General features: G+C 45.4%; 1 protein-coding gene across 1 annotated transcript in view; it reads left to right on the top strand.

Annotated features, from left to right (window-relative positions):
• The window catches only part of adamts3 (ADAM metallopeptidase with thrombospondin type 1 motif, 3), a gene marked incomplete at its 3' end in the record, with an annotated part of 142,869 nt that overhangs the window by 5,629 nt on the left and 114,711 nt on the right, over positions 1–22,529 (top strand). The window contains exon 3 of the mRNA XM_083644987.1: positions 9,016–9,461. Coding sequence (XP_083501113.1) covers positions 9,016–9,461 — 446 coding nt within the window. The remainder of the gene's footprint in view (positions 1–9,015; positions 9,462–22,529) is intronic.

Below are 22,529 nucleotides of genomic sequence, written 5' to 3'. Positions count from 1 at the left end.
TGGACTCTAGCTCAAAGACTTGAGACTTGACTTGGACTCTAGCTCAAAGACTTGAGACTTGACTTGGACTCTAGCTCAAAGACTTGAGACTTGACTTGGACTCTAGCTCAAAGACTTGAGACTTGATTTGGACTCTAGCTCAAAGACTTGAGACTTGACTTGGACTCTAGCTCAAAGACTTGAGACTTGACTTGGACTCTAGCTCAAAGACTTGAGACTTGACTTGGACTCTAGCTCAAAGACTTGAGATTTGACTTGGACTTATGACCAAAGACTTAAGACCTGACTTGGACTCTAGCTCAAAGACTTGAGACTTGACTTGGACTCTAGCTCAAAGACTTGAGACTTGAGCCAAAAATAGGCTACCACTGCTGTATATAGGGAGAGGGGGGCGGGCAGGGGGGTTGTGGGTGCAAAAATGCTCCTCTCCTCAAGTCCATCAAGTGTTCCTTTTACACTCAGGCACCACCCTAAAACACTCAGGCACCACCCTCAAACGTGTTGAAACTCTTCAAAACAGTTTGCTGCTGTATTCCAGTGGATAATTGGACAAATGTACAGTAGGCAGTATAGTGTCACCGTCACGTTGAGATATTTCCAGTACAGCTTCAATGGAGTTTCATAGCAGAAAGTGTTTCATATATCTACATTTTAATAGACAGATGAAATTGATTCTAAAACATCAACAGTAAACACAGGCACGACTCCAGGATTTTTTTCTAAGGGGGTCTTGGGGGAGGCTAGACCAATATGTGGGGGTGATAAGAAAATAGTTGATTTTCATGACTTCAGAGTGACTTTATAATGAAGTTAGGTTAAGGCATATGTTGCCTATGTTGATAGCCTATGTTGATATGCAAATTAATGTTGGGAAATAGTTGGCCACATGTAGTAACCTTTCTGTGGAAAAACTATCGCTCCACGTTTCCTATCATTCTGGGTCTCTCCTCCTACGCTAAAACCAATCTGTCTCTGTTCTTTCATTGTGGTTGTATTGCCTCAAGGCTAACACTTGCTCAATATGCTTTCAAATATTACTCAGACAACTTCATATTCATGTTGTAATAAGCTGCTTTCAACAGCATTTCCCCCCCCCCCCCGCAGATCTGCTCTGATTAAGCACTTCTGGGAAACAAAGTTCAGACAAGGTCACTTCAATACTTCTTAATTGGAAGGTATTGGTAAATGGTAAATGGTAAATGGCTCTCAGGTTACATTGTGCCTTTTTCAATGTACTTCACTTTCTTCTGTTGAATTCTACCATGGAAATCAATGGAGAAAATAGCCAGGGGGAAAATTAAGAAACCTCACTGAAAAGTACACTCTTTTGACAATGAGTGAAGATCCCCCCCCCCCATCCCCCAATTTGGCAGTTTCTGAGCTTGTGTGCATATGGCCAGAACACATTTGCAGCATTTACAATTTTCTGTTACAAAATGTTACTCCAATATTCACAGTTCAATTCAACAAACCTTGGCTCGTCAATAGAACCACATGGCAATAGAAACGGAAATCTTAAAGGTTTATTCAAAGTAAAGGGGAGGGGCGGGGTATCTAATTTGGTATGCAGTACTTATTTATGATTCCATGCTTGTATCAATAGTAGTGCAGATGATTCATTTCTGAATGAAACTAAAGGCCCAGCAGACACAGCAACCCGACAGTCGACTGTGGGTCAGTGTCTGTGCTGTCTGAGTGTCTGTGCTGTGTCTGTGGGTCAGTGTCTGTGCTGTCTGAGCTTCTGTGCTGTGTCAGTGTCTGTGCTGTCTGAGCGTCTGTGCTGTGTCAGTGTCTGTGCTGTCTGAGCGTCTGTGCTGTGTCAGTGTCTGTGCTGTCTGAGCGTCTGTGCTGTGTCAGTGTCTGAGCGTCTGTGCTGTCTGAGCGTCTGTGCTGTCTGAGCGTCTGTGCTGTCTGAGCGTCTGTGCTGTGTCTGTGGGTCAGTGTCTGTGCTGTCTGAGCGTGTGTGCTGTGTCAGTGTCTGTGCTGTCTGAGCGTCTGTGCTGTGTCAGTGTCTGTGCTGTCTGAGCGTCTGTGCTGTGTCAGTGTCTGAGCGTCTGTGCTGTCTGAGCGTCTGTGCTGTCTGAGCGTCTGTGCTGTGTCTGTGGGTCAGTGTCTGTGCTGTCTGAGCGTCTGTGCTGTCTGAGCGTCTGTGCTGTGTCTGTGGGTCAGTGTCTGTGCTGTCTGAGCGTGTGTGCTGTGTCTGTGGGTCAGTGTCTGTGCTGTCTGAGCGTGTGTGCTGTGTCTGTGGGTCAGTGTCTGTGCTGTCTGAGCGTCTGTGCTGTGTCTGTGGGTCAGTGTCTGTGCTGTCTGAGCGTCTGTGCTGTGTCTGTGGGTCAGTGTCTGTGCTGTCTGAGCTTCTGTGCTGTGTCTGTGGGTCAGTGTCTGTGCTGTCTGAGCGTCTGTGCTGTGTCTGTGCTGTCTGAGCGTCTGTGCTGTGTCCGGCAGCACCGTTGGCTCTAGTCGACCTTGTCGGCAGCTTCTCCGGCCGGTCGCTGAGAGGAGTCACTCTTGTTTGGCTGGTCAGCTGCTGTGGCTGGACACCACTGTGATGCCATGCTCCAAATATTTTCAAAATAATTGTATTTTTGGCTAAATTTGTCTCACTAAATGGCGAGAGAGAGAGAGAAGCACACAGTGCTGCAACAAACCTGTTTCTACACTGGAATAATTCAGTCATTTCTATAATAATATAACAGGCTTGCAGAAAAAGGAGCGAACTCATCTATAAATATTTCACTCTGTACTAACTACCGTAATTTCCGCACTATAAGCCGCACCGGAGTATAAGCCGCAGCAGCAAAATTGCCTGTTTGTTACATATATAAGCCGCACCGGACTATAAGCCGCAGGTGTTTTAATGTTTTTTTTTTTTTTTTTTTTTTTATTGTGTTTTAATGTTTAATTACCATATGTAAGGGTTCATGCACAGAGGGGATTGTCGGGAAAGAGATGGCTGTTTGAGGAAGCTCCCATTTATTAACATTTCAACAAAACAACATAACACAACACCACCTGTGTTTTTTTTTACAGTGCACACAGTGTCCGCGGTGTGGTGAAAAGAGGGCAAGAGAGGAAATTAAAACAGAAGTAGATTTATAGTTAGAAAGAGTACTAAAAAAGAGAGAATTCCGTTTTTTTTTTTTTTTTTCCTGAAAAAATCCATAGATAAGCCGCACCGTTATATAAGCCGCAGGGCCAAAAAACGGGGAAAAAGCCGCGGCTTATAGTCCGAAATTTACGGTAATTAATAACTGTGCTTGGTGTTTCTGTAATAACTCAATCCTATACTAACTGCTATAGTGTTATTCCCCCGGACCGTGCCGCTGTAAGGTAACATTCTTAGGGAAACATGATAAACAGCCAGCGTGCTGTCCTGCAGGTATGGAGAGTTAAAGACCACATGAAGCTGGTCTCAGACAATGCTCAAACAATGATAGGAAATGGGTGTTTACTTTGACGTGCAGACCAAACACTGCGGACTGACAGGCTGTTGTCATGTACCAAGTAACAAGAAGACATTTAAGACCTTTGTAAACAAAATTCCATACTTTTAAGGCAGCCAGCCATCTCTCACAGCCAAGACTGCTGCCGGTTGCCAGGCATTTGTGATTGGCTTAGAGTACCGCAGCGTCCCACCCAAAGACTTGCTGCGCGTTCTGATTGGCCGAGTACCGCAGCGTCCTCGGATTGGCATGCAGCAGACATCACTCAACAGAAGTGGCTCCTAAATTGGTGACTAAATCGGTCTGGACAAAGCCAGATGTAGGGCCGCTGCTCGCTGAGCGTCGGCCAAAAAAGGGTTTTGGCCGACGGGTCGTCTTTGGGTTAAATCCCCTCAGTCAGGTGCAGAACGGACCGGACCGGTATGTGCTGGACTAGTTCACTGACGGCTGTAGTCTTTGTGGTGTGTTTTGAGTGCAACTTTTTGACCTCGACACAGGTGACCTGAGATGGCACGCGACAGTCAGCCTTCTTTGCCGCTAGTTGTTTGACGTCGGGTCGGTGGGTTCCGGGCTTAAGAACTTTGCATTACATTTGGATTAGGAGTTTTTAAAAGCAGTTATTAGAAAGGTTTCTTCCTGGTAGAGGGAGTGTGTGTATACCACGCCATACTAGGGCTGTCACTTTTTATTCGAAATTCGAATTTAACTTCGAATGTGGGGGAGGAGGGCATGGTCGAATGTATAATTGACCTGTTCGATCTTTTTTTTTTTTTTTTTTTTTTTTAATTAACCAAAATTAACCAACTGCTGCTTGCTGGTAATGTTAATCCCATGTCAGAAAAAGTCTCCAGATTTGTCGCGTTAGTCTCTTCTGAGAAAGATTGTCTCCAGGGTCTGAAAAGTTGTCTCAAGTTGGATGCAGCCAAGTTTGTGAGGCAGTGTTGTGACTGTGAGCGTCCAAGCTAACACAGCAGCGGAGAGGAGCTGACTGACTGGACCATGACAGCTGCGGATTTTTTTTTATATTCTTTTAATATTTTATATTATATTATATATATTTATATGATGTAACCGGCAGGCGCGGACTGCATAATCGGGCACGTCGGGCCGATGCCCGGTGGCCTGGACTGCAAAAAAATAAAAAAAATAATAATTAATTAACCAAAAAACTTCAAATATATTCGAACATTTTGCGGGCAATTAAAGTTCGTTCGAACTTTATTTTGGGAAAAAGTGACAGCCCTACGCCATACCTGGGTTTGACATACATGTAACTGATAAGAAATAACACAGTTGTATCATGTCTGTGTGTCGTAAGTGTGAGTGAAATAGTCCTACAAACAGGAAGTGGCTCCTTTACCTTGACCTCAGGAGGAGAAATGGCTTTCAAGATGACAGCTGGGCCTCCTGAGGATTAGACCCTGCAGCTAATGAACTGAGCTAATCCCTCACTTCTCTCTTTCACTCATGACTCGCTCACTTTTTCATCCTGGAAACAAGAGATTTGTCACACTAGCTTTCTAGTAAAACGCAAAAACTCTTTGGAAATATGTACCGTATGTAGGTTACAAGTCAAAAGTTTGGACACACCTGATTGAATGTTTTCTGTTTTTCCTTCACCTAAGGCCATTTTGATCTAAATATAAATATATAATATTTATAAAATAAGATAAATAGTGACATTGATCTAACATCTAACGTCTTACCTACAGTATGAATTTATTTGCTTTTTCATCAAGGCAAAGGGTGGACTCAGTTCTCCCTCTCTGTCCGCTTCGGCCAACTAGACTTAGACTGAAAACTTTCTCCCGGCGGCTTCCGTTGTTAAAAATGGGCTGAAACAATTTGAGAGTAAAAAAAACCTGCATTGCAGAACCAATCCAGAGTCTTTAGGGCGGACCTTCATGCAGAAGGGGCGGTGACATGCAGGAGTTGTGCGCTTGTAAACAGATAAAAACGGAATCAAATCATCTGACGTTGCTCATCCATTTTCAATGTTTTAAAAAGTCCTCTCCATGTTACAAAGTGATTTGCTGTATCCGGTTAGTTTCACTATGGACGATAATGGAGGGATAGCATCATTTCCGGCATAGGTTTGTTAGCGGCCGTTCTACAGTAGCCACCGTTCAAACTACTGTTTTTGACAAGAAGGCCCCCAACGATTGGTAGGCGGAGATCTCCAATTGTCTGGGAGCCAAGGCAAGGCAATAATACTTTCAATAATTTAAAATTAAGATATTTAGATTTTTTTTTATATATATATTTTATAATTTTATTTAAATTTTTTATAGAACATACGAACAAGACAAACAGGCTCGGACACAGGGAAAAAAGGAAAAGGAAAAGGGAAAAAAATACATACATCATTGACATTCATCATTACAACTTGGTGCTATCAGCCGCACAAAGTGCTTATGTGCTTGCAAAAGACAATGAGCATGGGATCACAAGCAAGGGCTCCACCCTATCAGTCACTTATCATTCTTAACCTCATCAAAGGAGGCCAAAAACGGGTCCCAGATAGTTGAGAACCTTTTGAGTGAGTTGGTTCTCAGGGACCTGAGTCTCTCCATCTGTATAACAGAGATCATGTCCATCAGCCACATTTGAAAAGAAGGACTTCCATTCCTTCAGAATAAGTCTTTTAGCAACAGTTGTCCCCAGTGTCAGAGATTGTTGCACAGCTGTTGGGAAGTTCAGAGAGGACTCCGAGCAGCCGAAGATGGCGAGTTCTGCCTCCGGCTGTAGGGTTATTTTGTAGGACTTGGAGTACCAGTCAAATATTTTGGCCCAGAATCCCGTTGATATTTTGATTTGTTTAACTTATTTTTTTAACAATCTTATTTTTTTAATTGATTTATTTAACTTATTTGGTTACTGCATAATTCCATTTGTGTTATGACATAGTTCTTTACTAGTACTACTCGTACTATTATTCAAAAATATGGAAAAATAGTAAAAATAATGAGTGTGTGTGTGTCCAAACCTTTGACCTGTAGTGTAAAATCCCATAAATCCTAGACATTGTATACTGCTGCAAAACGTGACCAGGGACCCCTGTCAAACTAGCAGCAGTGCCGTGTACCTATGACAATATTATTTTGTGCAAAGGCTAATTAGGATGTGCTGTAATTGCTGGCTATTGGCTCATTGCGTAAGACGGAGCCCATTTACTAGAAACAAGAGCCTTGAAGTTTTGGCACGTTCAAAAGCAGACACGTGCGTGCGGTTCACCCTGAGTGGAAGGGTTTTACAACAGCAGACCAGGGTGTTTCCTTATCTCTATTTAACCTTACAACAGTCATAGTGATGAGGCTGCATGCATCCTCCACAAGTCAATGCAATATCAATATATCAATCATCAAAAAGACTTTATAATCTGTAACATTTCTTTAAAATCTTGTCTCTCGAGCACGTTTTTATTCCACTGGATGTGTCCAGCTTTCACACACACTATGATTTGTAAAGCATGTCATTCCTTCAGACGTGTAATTTTAGTTTTAACACCTGTTTGAATGTCTTCCAGTCAAAACCTTGGACATAATTACATGGTTCCGATATTCATGTCATGTTAACGTCTTTTTCCCCCAGCTATCCCTTTAAGTTTTTCAATCCGTCTGCCATCGTTCACGTTTTGGAACGGCAAACCGAACCTGGGTGGAAATTTCCCTTGAACTGTGAGCCTGTTTCGAGGCTCATAAACTTCCTTCAACAACAATTGACAGTACAATTAAGTAGACCACAAATGAGCCAATGAATAAGGATCTCAGGGTGCACCAAGCACCACGCCAGGCTTATAGAGAGCCAAAGTGGAACGTCACTTCCTGCTTCAGCACTGTACCAGAGATTTTCATCCGCCATTTATTTTCCCATAGACTTTTCGTAAAATGCTTATAAAAAGAGTTGTACTTGTTCAAACCAAACGGTACAGATATATTTAAAAACAACAGGAGATATCGCATAACATTTCACTCGGACCAAAACATTTAAAAAAATGCGGGTTTAAAGAAAATATTTTTTCAATGTTGTTTTTGTAAGTTTTGGTCTGAGTGAAATGTTCTATGGTCTCTCCCGATTCTAAATATAGCTGAACCGGTTGGTTTGACCCAGTAAAACTATTTTTATAAGCATTTTACGAAATGTCTATGGGGAAAGAAATTGAGGAAGAAAATCTCTGGTACAGTGCTGAAGCAGGAAGTGACATTCACTTTGCCTCTATACTGATTGCCATGCTCTAGACTAGATGGTGGCCATATAGTTTGTGCTAGGTATATTCTTTGTGTAAAAAGAAATACTTGGGATGCAAAGAAATAGATTTTTGCTGGCCTTTCTAACTGAAATGCTTTAGGCTGTACCTGCAGTACCACATCCATCAATCTTGGAATCTTTACGAATCTGAAAGGCTTTGAAGAGACAGAAATGTCATAGTGTTGATAAGTTTGTCAATGGTAATCACTAGTGTTGTTGTGTGAAGCCTCAAGGACAAATGACCTTTTTCACAGCAGCCATTGTGTGTCTAAAAGGCAGGAAGTAACACAGGTGCCAGCAAAACATTAATGAGGGTTTCCAACTTTTAATCCATTTAGGTGTTCCAGTGCCGGGGCCCTCATTAATGTTATGTTTGCACTTGTGTTACTTTCTGCCCTTTAGACACAAAATGGCCGCGTGAAGAAGGCGGATTTGACGTTAGAGGCAATGATGCTCAAGCACAACACTGCAGGACTGCTGCACATCTTCAGTAGCACGTGACATGAAGACTTTGACTGAAACATAAATGACTGTGAACTAGGGCTGGACGATATATTGTAATATCGACAATGTGATATGAGACTCGATATCATCTGGGATTTTGGATCTTAATATTGTTAAATAACTTAAATGTAACTTCTTCCCAGTTTTTAAAGTCTGTGTTACAGTAAAGTGAGTCAGTGACACAACTTTCTGAACTTATCAGGCTGTTCTGGCTAAGTAAAATGTTCATCCTATCTACATTACTGATTACTGATGACACAATATTGATTATTAATGATCATAACACATTTTTAAAATCTTCTTGTAGGGCTGGGCAATATATCAATATTATATTGATATTGTGATATGAAAATAGATATTATCTTCAATATATATTCATAATATTGTGATATGCCATACATGTTGTCTTTTCCTGGTTTTAAAGGCTGCATTACAGTAAAGTAATGTAATTGCTCTAGCTGTTCTATTATTTGTCTTTGCCCACTTAGTCATATATCCACATTACTGATGATTATTTATCCAAAATCTAGTTGTGTAAATATTTATTGAAAATACCAATAGTCATCCCTACAATATCGTCAGAATAACAGTATTGAGGTATTTTGTCAGAAGTATCATGATATTAAAAAAAAATCCATATTACCCAGCCCTATCTTCTTGTGTAAATATCCTGAAAAAAATATTCAATCAAAATATCATCACATTGATATCGAGGTATTCGGTCTAATATTCCCCCGCCCCCAACAACATGGTATCTTGCTGCTTTCTGCTGTGTTGTACTAAAACCAAAACTCTGCTTTGGCGTTGTGTTTTCTGACAGACCAACTGAGGAGCAGGCTGAAGGAATATGGCCTCATCACTCCCATCAGCACCGACTCTCAGGGACACTATCTGTCGCACCTGCTCTCGGCCAATCACAAGCAGCGCGTCAAGCGGGACGTGTTTTCCGCCGGTGACCAGACCGAGAAGCAGAAGCTCTTCTTCAACGTCACCGCCTTCGGGCAGGAGTTCCACCTCCGCCTGCGCCCCAACAACCGGCTAGTGGCGCCGGGCGCCATGGTGGAGTGGCACGACGAGGTCCAGGGCTCGGGGAACGTTAGCGACAGTGCGGGCGACCGAGCCGACGCGAGCGCCAACCGGACCGAGCCTGCCGGCGGGACGGAGAGGATACTGCGCCGCGAGCTGCTGAAGACCGACTGCACCTTTGTCGGTGACATCACAGACATGCCCGGAGCCACGGTGGCCATTAACAACTGTGACGGACTGGTAAGTTCTTCCAAAGATACGTCATACGCTAGCAAGATGACTCATTACAGGCAGTGCCAATGGTATGACATGGTAACTCTTCTGGTCTCCTAAATGTGTGGCGGCCCCAGGAAGAATAGGTCATCATTACTACGGTAATGACCTGGCACGCCAACTTGAGCTGGAGATCGTGAGTGCCCAAAACTGCATAAATACCACATATACACACAAAACTGCCTTGAATCTACAATCTAGTTGTAACTAAGATATCAGTTTTCCCCCGCAACCACAGATTTAGCTACTACATCTGCGAACTTCACATGTCGCTCTAGCTAATCGCTACCCGCCAACGTTAGCTCTGTTGCCATATCTCGCGAGAGTGTGTTGCTGAGACAGCTCTCGAGCAAAGTTAATTTTCTCCTGATCTGTCTGTCTGAAAAATGCCATTTTAGTGTGAGAATGATCGGAAGATATGTGGCTTGCGGAAAATTGGCCTAATATTTACTTTGATGATTATGGGGCAAATTAATCTGTCGTGATCTGTGATCATGTTCACTTCTCCCGTTGACTCCTGCTGCTACTGGTAGTCTCCTAAGGTGGCGTGGTGGCAGGGCAAAAACCCCACGTGACCTAGATACAGGAATTGAACTGGGTGTTGAGCCATCCCTAAAGTGTAACGTCTCTGGTTCTTCTCAGCCATAAAGCCTCTTCGTCTCCGCCCCCTCAACCCTGTGTTTTCCATTACAAAAGTGGCACGACCTTATCAACGGATGCTAAGGGATTTTAGGTGCCCGTAACTCCCGACTCGGGCCTTTTCTTGTACGTCAGCGCCGGGCATTTTTACAGCACATTGTCCTTAAGATATTCCTCAAGCTGTCGGGAGGGGAATGTTTTTTTGTATGGAGGTTTGTCACGGGTGAGTGCTCATCCACTGTGCCCACAAACCCAACGCATTTCAGCCCTTCTTCCACCGCTTCCCAGCATAAAACACAGCCCCCCTTTGTGCTGCACAAAAGTCTGCAGTGCTGTCCCTGTTCAGAGAAGAGAAGAAGCCAGCACGCTAAAATGTCCTTTCACACGTCTGAATGGGATCATCTGGTCCTCTCCTGCCCATCAGCCCTCATAAAACACTTGAGCAGTAATTGGGGGGAAGACTCGGGCCAAGATCGCTGCTTCGTCCTCGGCTCAGCTTCTAAACATCTCCGCATTCAGCAGCAGCCAGGACTCTCGACAGAGAGCGACACAAAGGACGGCGGACGGGTGATTTCCAATAGGGGAGTTCAGAATCCACACATTTAATGAAGTGACTTTATTGGTAGTCATAGGATGACTTCTTCATCCTGTCTGCAGGACGCCATGTTGCAAACGGCACATGTGGTGGTAATAAACGCCATGGAAGCCATCTAGTGTGCGACGGACTCTATTTTGTAACGGCTGTTGTTGCCTGTTTGTCTGTTCAGCACCTAGTATTATTTTTGGATGGATTTGTGTGCTTTTGTGCGTCTTTACCTCAGTGCAACCTGCCATTCAGTCAGTCACACCAAGCTGTAACAGACTATAGGTAGTTAGTTACCTGTGTGTGTCATCAAGGCAAAATGTGGTCCCGGAGACACCTAATGTAGCGGGAACTACTACAGAAGCTGTTTTGAGTACTTTTGTCAGGTGTTTATATGTTGTCTGTCTGTCTGTCTGTCTGTCTGTCTGTCTGTCTGTCTGTCTGTGGACAGATTTTGTTAGCGCGCTAGCGTCAAAACCGTGCAAGATGTAGTCATGAAACTTTACAGGTAAGTAGCTGTATCAAAATGAAGGCTGAGTGGGGAAATGGGCGTGATCCGAGCAAGGGGGCTGGCCCCCCACATTGCCACTCCCCCCCCCCCCCCTCCCCCACACACATTGCCCCTCCCCACCCCCACTTTCCCTCGCTCACATCCGTTTTAAGTCACGGGTGTCGCGGCTGGTGTGATGGTGATGGTGATCGTAATGGTCTCGTTCTGTCTCTCTCTCTCTCTCTCTCTCTCTCTCTCTCTCTCTCTCTCTCTCTCTCTTTAATATTGCACTGCTACTATAAAATATCTAAGATAGATAGTATAAAACCCAGCCGCAATATGAAATTCACAATGTAGGTTCAGGAGTCATAGTATTGAATCTCACCGCAGCACATCAAGAGGAGCAGTGAGAGCAGTCACTTGAAGACCACTTGAAAGAGTGATGGAGGGGTGTGATGATAGTGAGGGTCAGATCCTGAGGGGCCTTTCTGCTGCTTCTGCATTGTGAACGCAAAGCCTGGCGCCCAGCATTGTGTGTGTGTGTGTGTGTGTGTGTGTGTGTGTGTGTGTGCATGCGTGCCTGTGCGTGTGTGTGTGAGAGTGCGTGCCTGTGTGTGCCTGTGTGTGTGTGTGTGTGTGCGTGTGTGTGTGTGTGTGCGTGCCTGTGCGTGTGTGTGTGTGTGTGTGTGAGAGTGCGTGCCTGTGTGTGTGTGCGTGTGCGTGTGTGTGTGTGCGTGCGTGTGTGTGTGTGTGTGTGTCCTCGAGGTTTGATTGGTAGAGGCTGGTCAGGAGCCTCTCTGTAGGGGTTGACTTTATTCTTTCCACATTAAACCTCCGTAACACGGCAGCGCATGTAGAGAAATTCCAGGAGACAGGCGTGAAGGAAGCTGGGGTACTTTGGACACGACTGCCAGCAAGCACAGACTCAAGCAAGCGAGCACAGACTCAAGCAAGCGAGCACAGACTCAAGCAAACGAGCACAGACCCAAGCAAGCGAGCACAGACTCAAGCAAGCAAGTGAGCACAGACTCAGGCAAGCGAGCACAGACTCAAGCAAGCAAGTGAGCACAGACTCAGGCAAGTGAGCACAGACTCAGGCAAGCGAGCACAGACTCAAGCAAGTGAGCACAGACTCAGGCAAGCGAGCACAGACTCAAGCAAGTGAGCACAGACTCAGGCAAGTGAGCACAGACTCAGGCAAGCGAGCACAGACTCAGGCAAGCGAGCACAGACTCAGGCAAGCGAGCACAGACTCAAGCAAGCGAGCACAGACTCAAGCAAGCGAGCACAGACTCAGGCAAGCGAGCACAGACTCAGGCAAGCAAGCGAGCACAGACTCAAGCAAGCGAGCACAGACTCAGGCAAGCGAGCACAGACTCAGGCAAGCGAGCACAGACTCAGGCAAGCGAGCACAGACTCAAGCAAGCGAGCACAGACTCAGGCAAGCGAGCACAGACTCAGGCAAGCGAGCACAGACTCAGGCAAGCGAGCACAGACTCAAGCAAGCGAGCACAGACTCAAGCAAGCGAGCACAGACTCAGGCAAGCGAGCACAGACTCAGGCAAGCAAGCGAGCACAGACTCAAGCAAGCGAGCACAGACACAAGCAAGCGAGCACAGACACAAGCAAGCGAGCACAGACTCAAGCAAGCGAGCACAGACTCAAGCAAGCGAGCACAGACTCAGGCAAGCGAGCACAGACTCAAGCAAGCAAGCAAGCACAGACTCAAGCAAGTGAGCACAGACTCAGGCAAGCAAGCACAGACTCAAGCAAGCGAGCACAGACTCAGGCAAGCAAGCGAGCACAGACTCAGGCAAGCGAGCACAGACTCAGGCAAGCAAGCGAGCACAGACTCAAGCAAGCGAGCACAGACTCAGGCAAGCAAGCGAGCACAGACTCAGGCAAGCGATCACAGACTCAGGCAAGCAAGCAAGTGTGTGCTGTTGACCCCTGCTTTTCTTTCTTAAAGATGGAGGGAGAGGGCTTTTCATGAGAAATGGGCCGACTTCCCAAGAAATCTGAAGACGCTGCTTTTTCGAGACGGCAACTGGCAGCCGCTGTTTTGACTTTGCCTGAAACTTGAGTCAAGCGTCAGAGGATGTCAACATTTTTTGACCCAGATTTAGATTAAGATCTGAACGTCAGTGGATATTAGTGTGGGGGGAGAGAGGGGAAAAATGTAAAATCAGAGACTTGAAAATAAGTAATAAACTCTGTACACAATGGCAAAGTATACCATGTATTATTAGAAACTGTCAAGGCATTGTAGACTTTGTACAATGGGTCTATAATGTTGAGCGATTCCTTTTACGACGTATAAATAAGTGAATGGGTAGTTGAATGTGTCGTATGGCAGTTATTCCTTGTGGACACCCGGCAGATTGCAGTTTATATAGAACTAGAAATCATGCGCTGCGCACGCTCGACTCCTAGGGTGGAGATCTTTTTATTTTTTTTACAATTCTTTTGCACGCATACAAAACAACAACAACAACAAAAACAGTTATTGGAATGATACTTTGTAGCTCAATGCATGTTGCTATGATTTATAGTGTCCTTGCTTCATCCAGGAAAATGTAATGAAAAGTTGTGTTGTCTGTACCGCTTCACCGTCTGTAAGATCCACTGAGACGAGAAGAGGCTGAACACTGTTGATGTTTATGAGTGATGATGACCGTGGAAGCAGTTTGAATGGGATATGTGGTTACAGTTATATTCAACCACATGGTATGAGAACGTTTGAGAGCGCCTAATCGGAAATATTTCCTCTGTGGGAAACAAACTGCTGTTGGCTCTTTGTCACATGTGGTCCTGCCTGTGTGGAATATCTATTTTCCCATGTCCATGATGTAACATTACGCAGCAGATTTGAATGTCACAGAGCCAGTTGTTGGGAGGGTTACTTTTCAAATGTCTTCCTCTACAGAATCATCATGATATATTATACAATTGAGTAAGTGGGTTCTTATTCAGGGTATGTTCCGTTCAATTACATTCATCTGGAGGGGATTCCATTGCAAGAATATATTTTTTTTAAGTAAAGTAACTATTCAGAATACCACCAATTTAAACTGTGACTGTAATGGAATACAATTCATTCAGAATACAGTATGTAAAATACAAAATATTGGTGGTATTCTGAATATAAATATGAATACATGTATTCTGCTACTCCCCACTCCCCAACCCTGCACAGAGCAGACTGTAGCAAATCACCGGTACAACTTGCGACTTAACCCATTGATACCTGATGCAGCATTTGTGTGTGTATCCCTTTAAGACCGCGAACCGCATTAACGCGGTACACGGTCTTAAAGGGATACGCACACAAATGAGGGATATACACACAAATGCTGCATCAGGTATCAATGGGTTAAGTGAACACTTGTGAACAAACTTGGGGGGCTCTGGGTGTACTCTCATAGTTACAGTAATTAGTTCAAATGTCTTGAGGGAACTCATAGCCATGTTCTGGACAAAGATATTGATGGTGATGATGATGATGGCTTTTAGCTGAAATGCGTTTGTTCTGGACAAAGACATAATGACATAATGTCAGTCTGACCCTTCAAGTCAACAGGCTCTGGCCTTTTCCAACTGATCGAAGCGGGAGGAAGCAGTTGAGCACTTCAGTCAGTCTTTCTTCTCAGAGACGTGTAAGCTACTGACACAGAGACCTTTAATATTAGAGACACCCCACTCCAGGCCCCTGCCAATTGTAAGAAATTGAACTCTTCCGGTCTCCTAAATGGCCGTGGTTCTCGGCTTGTGATTGGCTGTCTGTCAATGGTACGAAACTTCATTGGCTGACCAGTCTCCTAAGGGGGCGTGGCAGTGGCGAAACCTGGAGCAGGAAGTGAAGGGCAGAGACATGTAAGCTGACAGGAGGCGGGAACAGGAAGTGAGCGCTCTGTTCTGTTGTGGCTTTAAAGATGCAACAGCCATGACAGATCAGCGGAGACATTTAACACATTGAGTGCCAGCCATTTTTTCATCCTGTAGGTAAGTTGTGCCAGGTTTTTTTTTGAGGATTCTGGCTCATTTTACAAGAGCCGAGGATTATTTTCTGTTAAGAATTCATGAACACCAATCATCTAAAAATAACTAATAGAATGTGTGCTTTCTCTGTCTAAAAGAGTTAGTTTGCAGAGTTAGTAGTTATGTAGATATTAGCCGTTGAGTACAGCATGGTTTCAGCGTCTGGAAATTTATTCAGAGATAAATGGCTTTTTGTGAAACAGTCACTTTAACCATTCATTTTTGGCATCAGTAAGACCGTCAGACATTCTAAACAATAGTTTTGAACAGTAATTTCCTCCATAACAACAGGAAACACCCCTCTCATTCAAACTCCTCCCTCCGTGTGTCTTCTCCTCCTTCCTCCTGGCTCTACAGCGGGCGTGTCAGAAGCGCGTTGCTGCTGCCTGCCTGCCTGCCTGCGTGCCTGCCTGCCTGCTTGCCTGCGTGCGGACGCTCCTTGTGCGAGTCAAGATGGGCCGGGGAATGCGTGGGCGATGGGCAGATGTTGATTCTGGCCTTTCTGAGGTGTTTCAAAGTGTGTTTCACCTATAATCTATTTTGCAAATCGCTCTCCGCTCTCTGTGTGCTGCTGCCTGCGCGCGGCCGCTCTCGGGCAAGACAAGTCTGGAATGGATTACTGTAAAATCGCCTCGCCATTTCCTTGAATGGCTTGCTCCCGCGGCAGTTTTTTCTTTGATTTCGCTCGTCTGGGGGAGCACTGTCAACACTTAGTGGGTCGGTAAAATAGATTATACACATTCTCTTGCTCCAATAGTGATCTCGAAGATGTAAAAGTTGTTGATTGATGTCCCACCGTCAAAAAAAAAAAATGTTTATGTAAGACGAGATATCTCGGCTCTGGCACTCAAGCGTTGGATTATGTAAGACGAGATACCTCGGCTATGGCACTTAACGTGTTAATTTTGAAAAGGGAGGATTCTGGTCTAAATGCAGCTATATACTATATATATATATTATTATTATTTTTTTTTTTGCTGTATCGAAAACATACATGACACCACTGTGTCGTATCGAACCGAACCAAACTGAATTTAGTGAACCATTATACCCCTATTGTGTATTTATAAATATTATACTACAGCGTACTATGCACTATGCTATACTGCAATACACCATTATCTGCTATACTGTTTGCTCTTAACGCAGAACACAGTGATTTTCTTGATTTCATGGGTGTTGCTAGTTGAAACGCAGAGCACGCAGCGCTGCGTAGCTTCAGATCAAACGCTGGCACAACCTGGAGGAGCTGATGAAAAAGCCTGTTTCTGAGGGCCAGTGCTCTTTGATCTCAAGTGGTAGCCCAAGCCCTCGCTAGGTGTGTGTTTTACTGCGTCTTAATTATAGCCAGCCTGGTGTCTGGAACTCTTTACTGCAGCAGGCAGGCAGGCAGGCAGGCAGGCAGGCAGGCAGGCAGGCAGGCAGGCGGGCAGTAGCAGCCTGCCTAGTTGCTTCTGGAGCAGACTTCCTCTGGTTGTGTTGGGAGGGCAGCAGCGTGGGGGTGACGCCGGGGTGACCTCCGCTGGCCTGCGTGGGAGGCGCCCTAGCGTCACATGTGTGTCAGAGAGGCTTGTGGGAAGTCTTGAGAAATCAGCGAAAGAGCTTCTGGGTAAAGCTGATGGATGGTTTACGTTCTGAACTCTGTTTCCTGTCTCTTTTAGCCTCCTGCGCGCGTACGCGTGTGTGTGTGTGTGTGTGTGTGTGTGTGTGTGTGTGTGTGTGTGTGTGTGTGTGTGTGTGTGTATGCGTGCGTGCGTGCGTGTGTTTGTGTGTGTGTCTGTGTGCGTGCGTGTGTGTGTGTGTGTGTGTGTTAGGGTCACTCTCAACACGACTGAGAAAATGAGAGGGCACATATAAATGTCTCCCCAGCCTCCCACTCACCCTATCAACTCGCCCCGTTCCCCACAGCGCCTCACGGTGACGCTTATTATACTAGACAGGAATGACCTTCCAACTAGGGCTGCATAAGATATGGTGTCACCCAGGCTTCGTCATGGCAGCGCACATCATGCCTTTCCAGCTTTCGCCGCTCTGAACCGTAGTTTTGGGAAGCCTCTGGTGTTGTGTTAGTGTATTTTAGCTTAGCCTGGCATGTAGCTTGTTGGTAACAAGCTTTTTACTAAGAGCCTGTGATGTTCTAAGCTCTTTTCCCGCTAACTATGCTAACTTTACTCACCACCTAGCACCTGCAACTCACTCTGGCTACAGCTAAAAACACACTCACTTCCTCGTACTTCACTTGCGCAGGTTACCCACTAGGCCACATTCTTAAAGGGGCAAGGCTTAATAGAGCTGTTTTCGTCAAAATTCCTGGATTTTTTTTCATATTGCAATATATATCGCAGAAACAAAATATATTGCAATGTCAATTTTTTCCCAATATTGTAGAGTGTTTCCCCTACCATTCTACATTCAACGACGCCCCCGCCAGGCCAGGTTTAATATATATATATATATATATATATTATAATAATAATAATATATATTATAATATATATATATAAATTATTATTTTTTCTGCTCTCCCCAACATTTCAATAAACCTTTATGGCATATTATTACAATACAACAATACTGGTGTTGACAGTAATAGAAGATGCCAAATCATTCAAAACAATAAGCATTTTGCTTTTAGGAGCATGGTGCCAGCGTGCGGTGCGGCGCTGTTCCAAAACCTGTCAACGTCTGTTGTTGCCTGGGAAACGCCCATCCCATAATACAACTGTTCGCATCGCATCCCATAATAGTATGATGATACTTGGGATGCCATTGCGAACATAGATGTGAACAGGTTAGCTAAAAGTTTAGTGTCGCCAGCGACGGCGCTCCACCGTTGCGGTCGGGGTACGTTTCGAAATCCCTCCAGGCCTGACAATGTTTCGAGGGGAAACAGTGTTGTGCAGCCCTACTTCCAACCCACTCAAATCAGGACGGCAGTAGAACTTATGGAATTGTGTCCAAGGGGAGTTCTTCCTGGTTCTTCTGATAAAGAGCCATGGCAGCAATGACCCAAATCTAAATGGCCCTACTACATACAGTGTATTATTCATGTATAATCTTTTTTTTCTCCTTGATGAAGTTGGCATGCAGATCCCATGGTCAAGATGATGGCCCGTGTTTATGATGTCTTTAGGCACTCTTCTGGCTCTGCTTCAGAGAGGCTGTCCCTGGCAAAACACCAGCAGATTCCCCACAGAAGAAGTCCTTCTGTTTCCAGCACTGCTACTTATTGCAGGATTTATCTTCGCTACAGCTCAGCCTGCTACAAACCACCTCACTGTTCACTTCTTCTCAGGGAGCTTTGGGATTACGAGAGCACCGTAGTGTCATACAATAATGATATTCCAACATTGCTTCTGAATAGTGCAGTTTAGAAAAACAATTGAGAGACGCATGTGTGTGTGTGTGTGTGTGGACACATCTTCTCCTATGTGATTTATTTTCCGCTAACCTCAAAACATTTGTGAGGAGGGCAGAGATGTGGTCGCTTAGGACCTTCTCAGTTTGGCTCAAATGAAAGAGTTTCTTCACCTCGCAGCATGAACTCGGGGGGAATTTGCCCAACAGCAGACTCACTATTTTGTTTGGGAGGCGTGTGTGCAAGAGCTTTTCCCACTGAGAGACACTGTCTGCTTTAGAAATGGAATTTTCAAAAGTTCAATTGCATTTTTTTTTTTTTTTTACTTTTTATGTAGTTTAGAGTGTTGCCCTATTTGAGCATAACAGAACGTGAAGGTCCTTGAACTTTCGGCCCTGTTTCCTCCCCTCTCTAACTCCGAGTCAAAGACTTGAACTCGGAGCACAGTGTAGAAAAACACTTCAGGTCCCCTCTGAAATAATAAAAAGGTGGATTTTCTTTCGACGTTTTTTTTTTTTGCACTGCCTTTTAGAAATAGAGGAAAGAAAATATGGACTCCACAGAGGCATTTTTGCTCCAGTTTATGGGATCTAATAATGACAGTGTTTGATCCTTGCAACACACCTGGTCTGCATCCAGGCTTTGTGGAGGGACGGTAGATTTACAAGTACAGAGAGTCCATCGTAAACAAGCAGAAAGAGGGAAGAAGCGGGGAGCTCAGCGACTTCATATGGACATAATATTAGTTCATATACATAAAGCATAGGGCAGCACATCGCCCTTAAAAGGGTTGGAGCAAACAAGGAAGGAATGCGATTGACCTGGCGATGTCAGAAGTGCGTGTTTACTGTATCTGGATCTCTCTCCCATTCCCACCCCCTCCCTCTCTGATCACGAACATAACCTCAGTTCATTCCCAGCCCCTCCCTCTCTGATCCCGCCCCCTCCCTCTCTGATTCCCCCCCCCCTCTCTGATCCCCCCCCCCCTCTCTGATCCCACCCCTCCCTCTCTGACCCCGCCCCCTCCCTCTCTGATCACGGACATAACTTCAGTTCTTGCCTCTCCTCGTTTCAGCACATAGGAAGTGTTCCCTCGAGCTTGATGGTTCACATCCTGCAGATATTTTATTGTGGAATAATTTCCAAGATTGGAACAAAGAGGGAAGTTTCTCATTCTGGCTATATTTTTGGCCTTCATTATAAAAAATAAATAAAATAAAATGAAAATAAATAGACGAAGGTCATGACCTCATGGTCTGTTTTGTGTCCAGCCTGGCTGATCCAGGCCTATGGAGTCATGATCTGCCTCTGAAACAGATTGTAGATGAGCGTCCTCACCAAGGGACTAACGTATGGTAGCTCTGTTTGTGAAGCCAATGTGGAAGTGTCTTAAACCTGTGTCCACCGGCTGCAAAAGAAGTCTGATTGTATGGAAGTGAATGGGAAATGGCCGTACGTCTCACTTGATTTATGGCCTCAGTAAAGACTTTCCTAATGAGTTTATGATCTCAATCACTAGTTTCAAGTCTTCTTCAATACAGCATGATCATTTTGTAAATTATGGTCCCATTTCGAGTAGGGATGTCAACCGATAATCGTAAACGTTAACTGATTAATATGTGAACTCATCCATGCAGTCCAGACAGGGGGACAGTGTGAACCCATCCATGCGGTCCAGACAGGGGGACAGTGTGAACCCATCCATGCGGTCCAGACAGGGGACAGTGTGAACTCATCCATGTGGTCCAGACAGGGGACAGTGTGAACTCATCCATGTGGTCCAGACAGGGGACAGTGTGAACTCATCCATGTGGTCCAGACAGGGGACAGTGTGAACTCATCCATGCAGTCCAGACAGGGACAGTGTGAACTCATCCATGCAGTCCAGACAGGGGGACAGTGTGAACCCATCCATGCGGTCCAGACAGGGGACAGTGTGAACTCATCCATGTGGTCCAGACAGGGGACAGTGTGAACTCATCCATGTGGTCCAGACAGGGGACAGTGTGAACTCATCCATGTGGTCCAGACAGGGGACAGTGTGAACTCATCCATGCAGTCCAGACAGGGGACAGTGTGAACTCATCCATGCAGTCCAGACAGGGACAGTGTGAACTCATCCATGTGGTCCAGACAGGGGGACAGTGTGAACTCATCCATGTGGTCCAGACAGGGGGACAGTGTGAACTCATCCATGTGGTCCAGACAGGGGGACAGTGTGAACTCATCCATGTGGTCCAGACAGGGGGACAGTGTGAACTCAGCCATGTGGTCCAGACAGGGGGACAGTGTGAACTCAGCCATGTGGTCCAGACAGGGGGACAGTGTGAACTCAGCCATGTGGTCCAGACAGGGGACAGTGTGAACTCATCCATGTGGTCCAGACAGGGGACAGTGTGAACTCATCCATGCGGTCCAGACAGGGGACAGTGTGAACTCATCCATGTGGTCCAGACAGGGGACAGTGTGAACTCATCCATGTGGTCCAGACAGGGGACAGTGTGAACTCATCCATGTGGTCCAGACGGGGGACAGTGTGAACTGTCAGAGACACTGTGAGCAGCCCGGGACCGGCCTCAAAAAGCCAGCGTGACATACTGCCTCAGCCTCTCTCATTTGTTTCCATAAAGCAGGACAGCTGCAACCAGAAGTCCTCTCACTACGCTGCATGCCGCGTGGACCAGCTCTGAAGTCCTCTCACTACGCTGTGCCGCGTGGACCAGCTCTGAAGTCCTCTCACTATGCTGCGGGCCGCGTGGACCAGCTCTGAAGTCCTCTCACTACGCTGCGTGCCGCGTGGACCAGCTCTGAAGTCCTCTCACTACGCTGCGTGCCGCGTGGACCAGCTCTGAAGTCCTCTCACTACGCTGCGTGCCGCGTGGACCAGCTCTGCTCAGCAGGCAGCTGGCAGCACCAGACTGCCATGACAGACAGACGGAGCGAGCCACTGACAGCTACAGACAGACAGGAGGAAGAACTGACCTATATAAATGTCTGACTGTTGATTTTTACCTGTCCTTCAGCGGCGCGCTGGCAAACCTTTAGCTGCGCCTCATGTTGCATAATCGCTGCTGCCAGCCGCTCGAATGTAAACACACGCTAACTGTGATGGGTAATGGCATCAGTTATAGTCTCCTGTGGACGGAGGAGATTTCAACTGAAACGCTGTCTCCATACTTAGCTGCCAATCTAAGCCGGGCGGGTTTGACTTCTCCTCCTCTCTTAAGATCTGCCTCTGAGGAAACGTTTACAACGCTGAGATTCATGGAAAGTGACAAAATGAGCCAATTAGATATAAGAGGCATGCGTGTTCAGCTAGCATGGCTGCCAAGCCTCCCTGATCCAGAGTGAGACCTCACTCTTTTTCACACTCTCACACACACACCACACCTGCTACGTCTCACTGCACACTTCTCTGTGTTGGCTCCCAAGATGAACACGTTTGGGAAGCCCTGTAAGCCTGGTTGCTGTTTCTTGACTTAATCTGAGGTTAGCTAGTGTAGAAATGAAGGATTTTTTCTCTTTCTTTCTTTCTTTCTTTCTTTCTTTCTTTCTCTGCGAGAATCCGCAGACCCCGTCAACTATGTATCTTTCGAAGTTTGCTCCCTCATTTTAAAACATAACCATATACTCATATATCACACAATATTGTGTAATATTGCGTTCATTTTCTACCATTTATTTTCTCTGGTTCTGTGTCTGTATTAAGATGATATTACTATATTACTTCTATTCGATTCGGATAGACCTGCGAGAAGACTAAAGTGGAGAGTGTCGGTCGGATGATGGGAACGACTCGAGGAGGAGCATCGATCGTTCTTATCCATGTTTAGAAGAAAAAATATACGTACACAACAACAACAACACATACTAGCAAAAGGAAAAAAGCCTTTTGAAAAGATTTGATGAACAAATCTCACTCCAAGC

Source organism: Poromitra crassiceps (genome assembly GCF_964638095.1).
Source record: "Poromitra crassiceps genome assembly, chromosome: 10".
Taxonomy (NCBI): Eukaryota; Metazoa; Chordata; class Actinopteri; order Beryciformes; family Melamphaidae; genus Poromitra; species Poromitra crassiceps.
The sequence above is the reverse complement of the archived record's forward strand: the minus strand, read 5'-3'. Positions and strand labels throughout refer to the sequence as shown.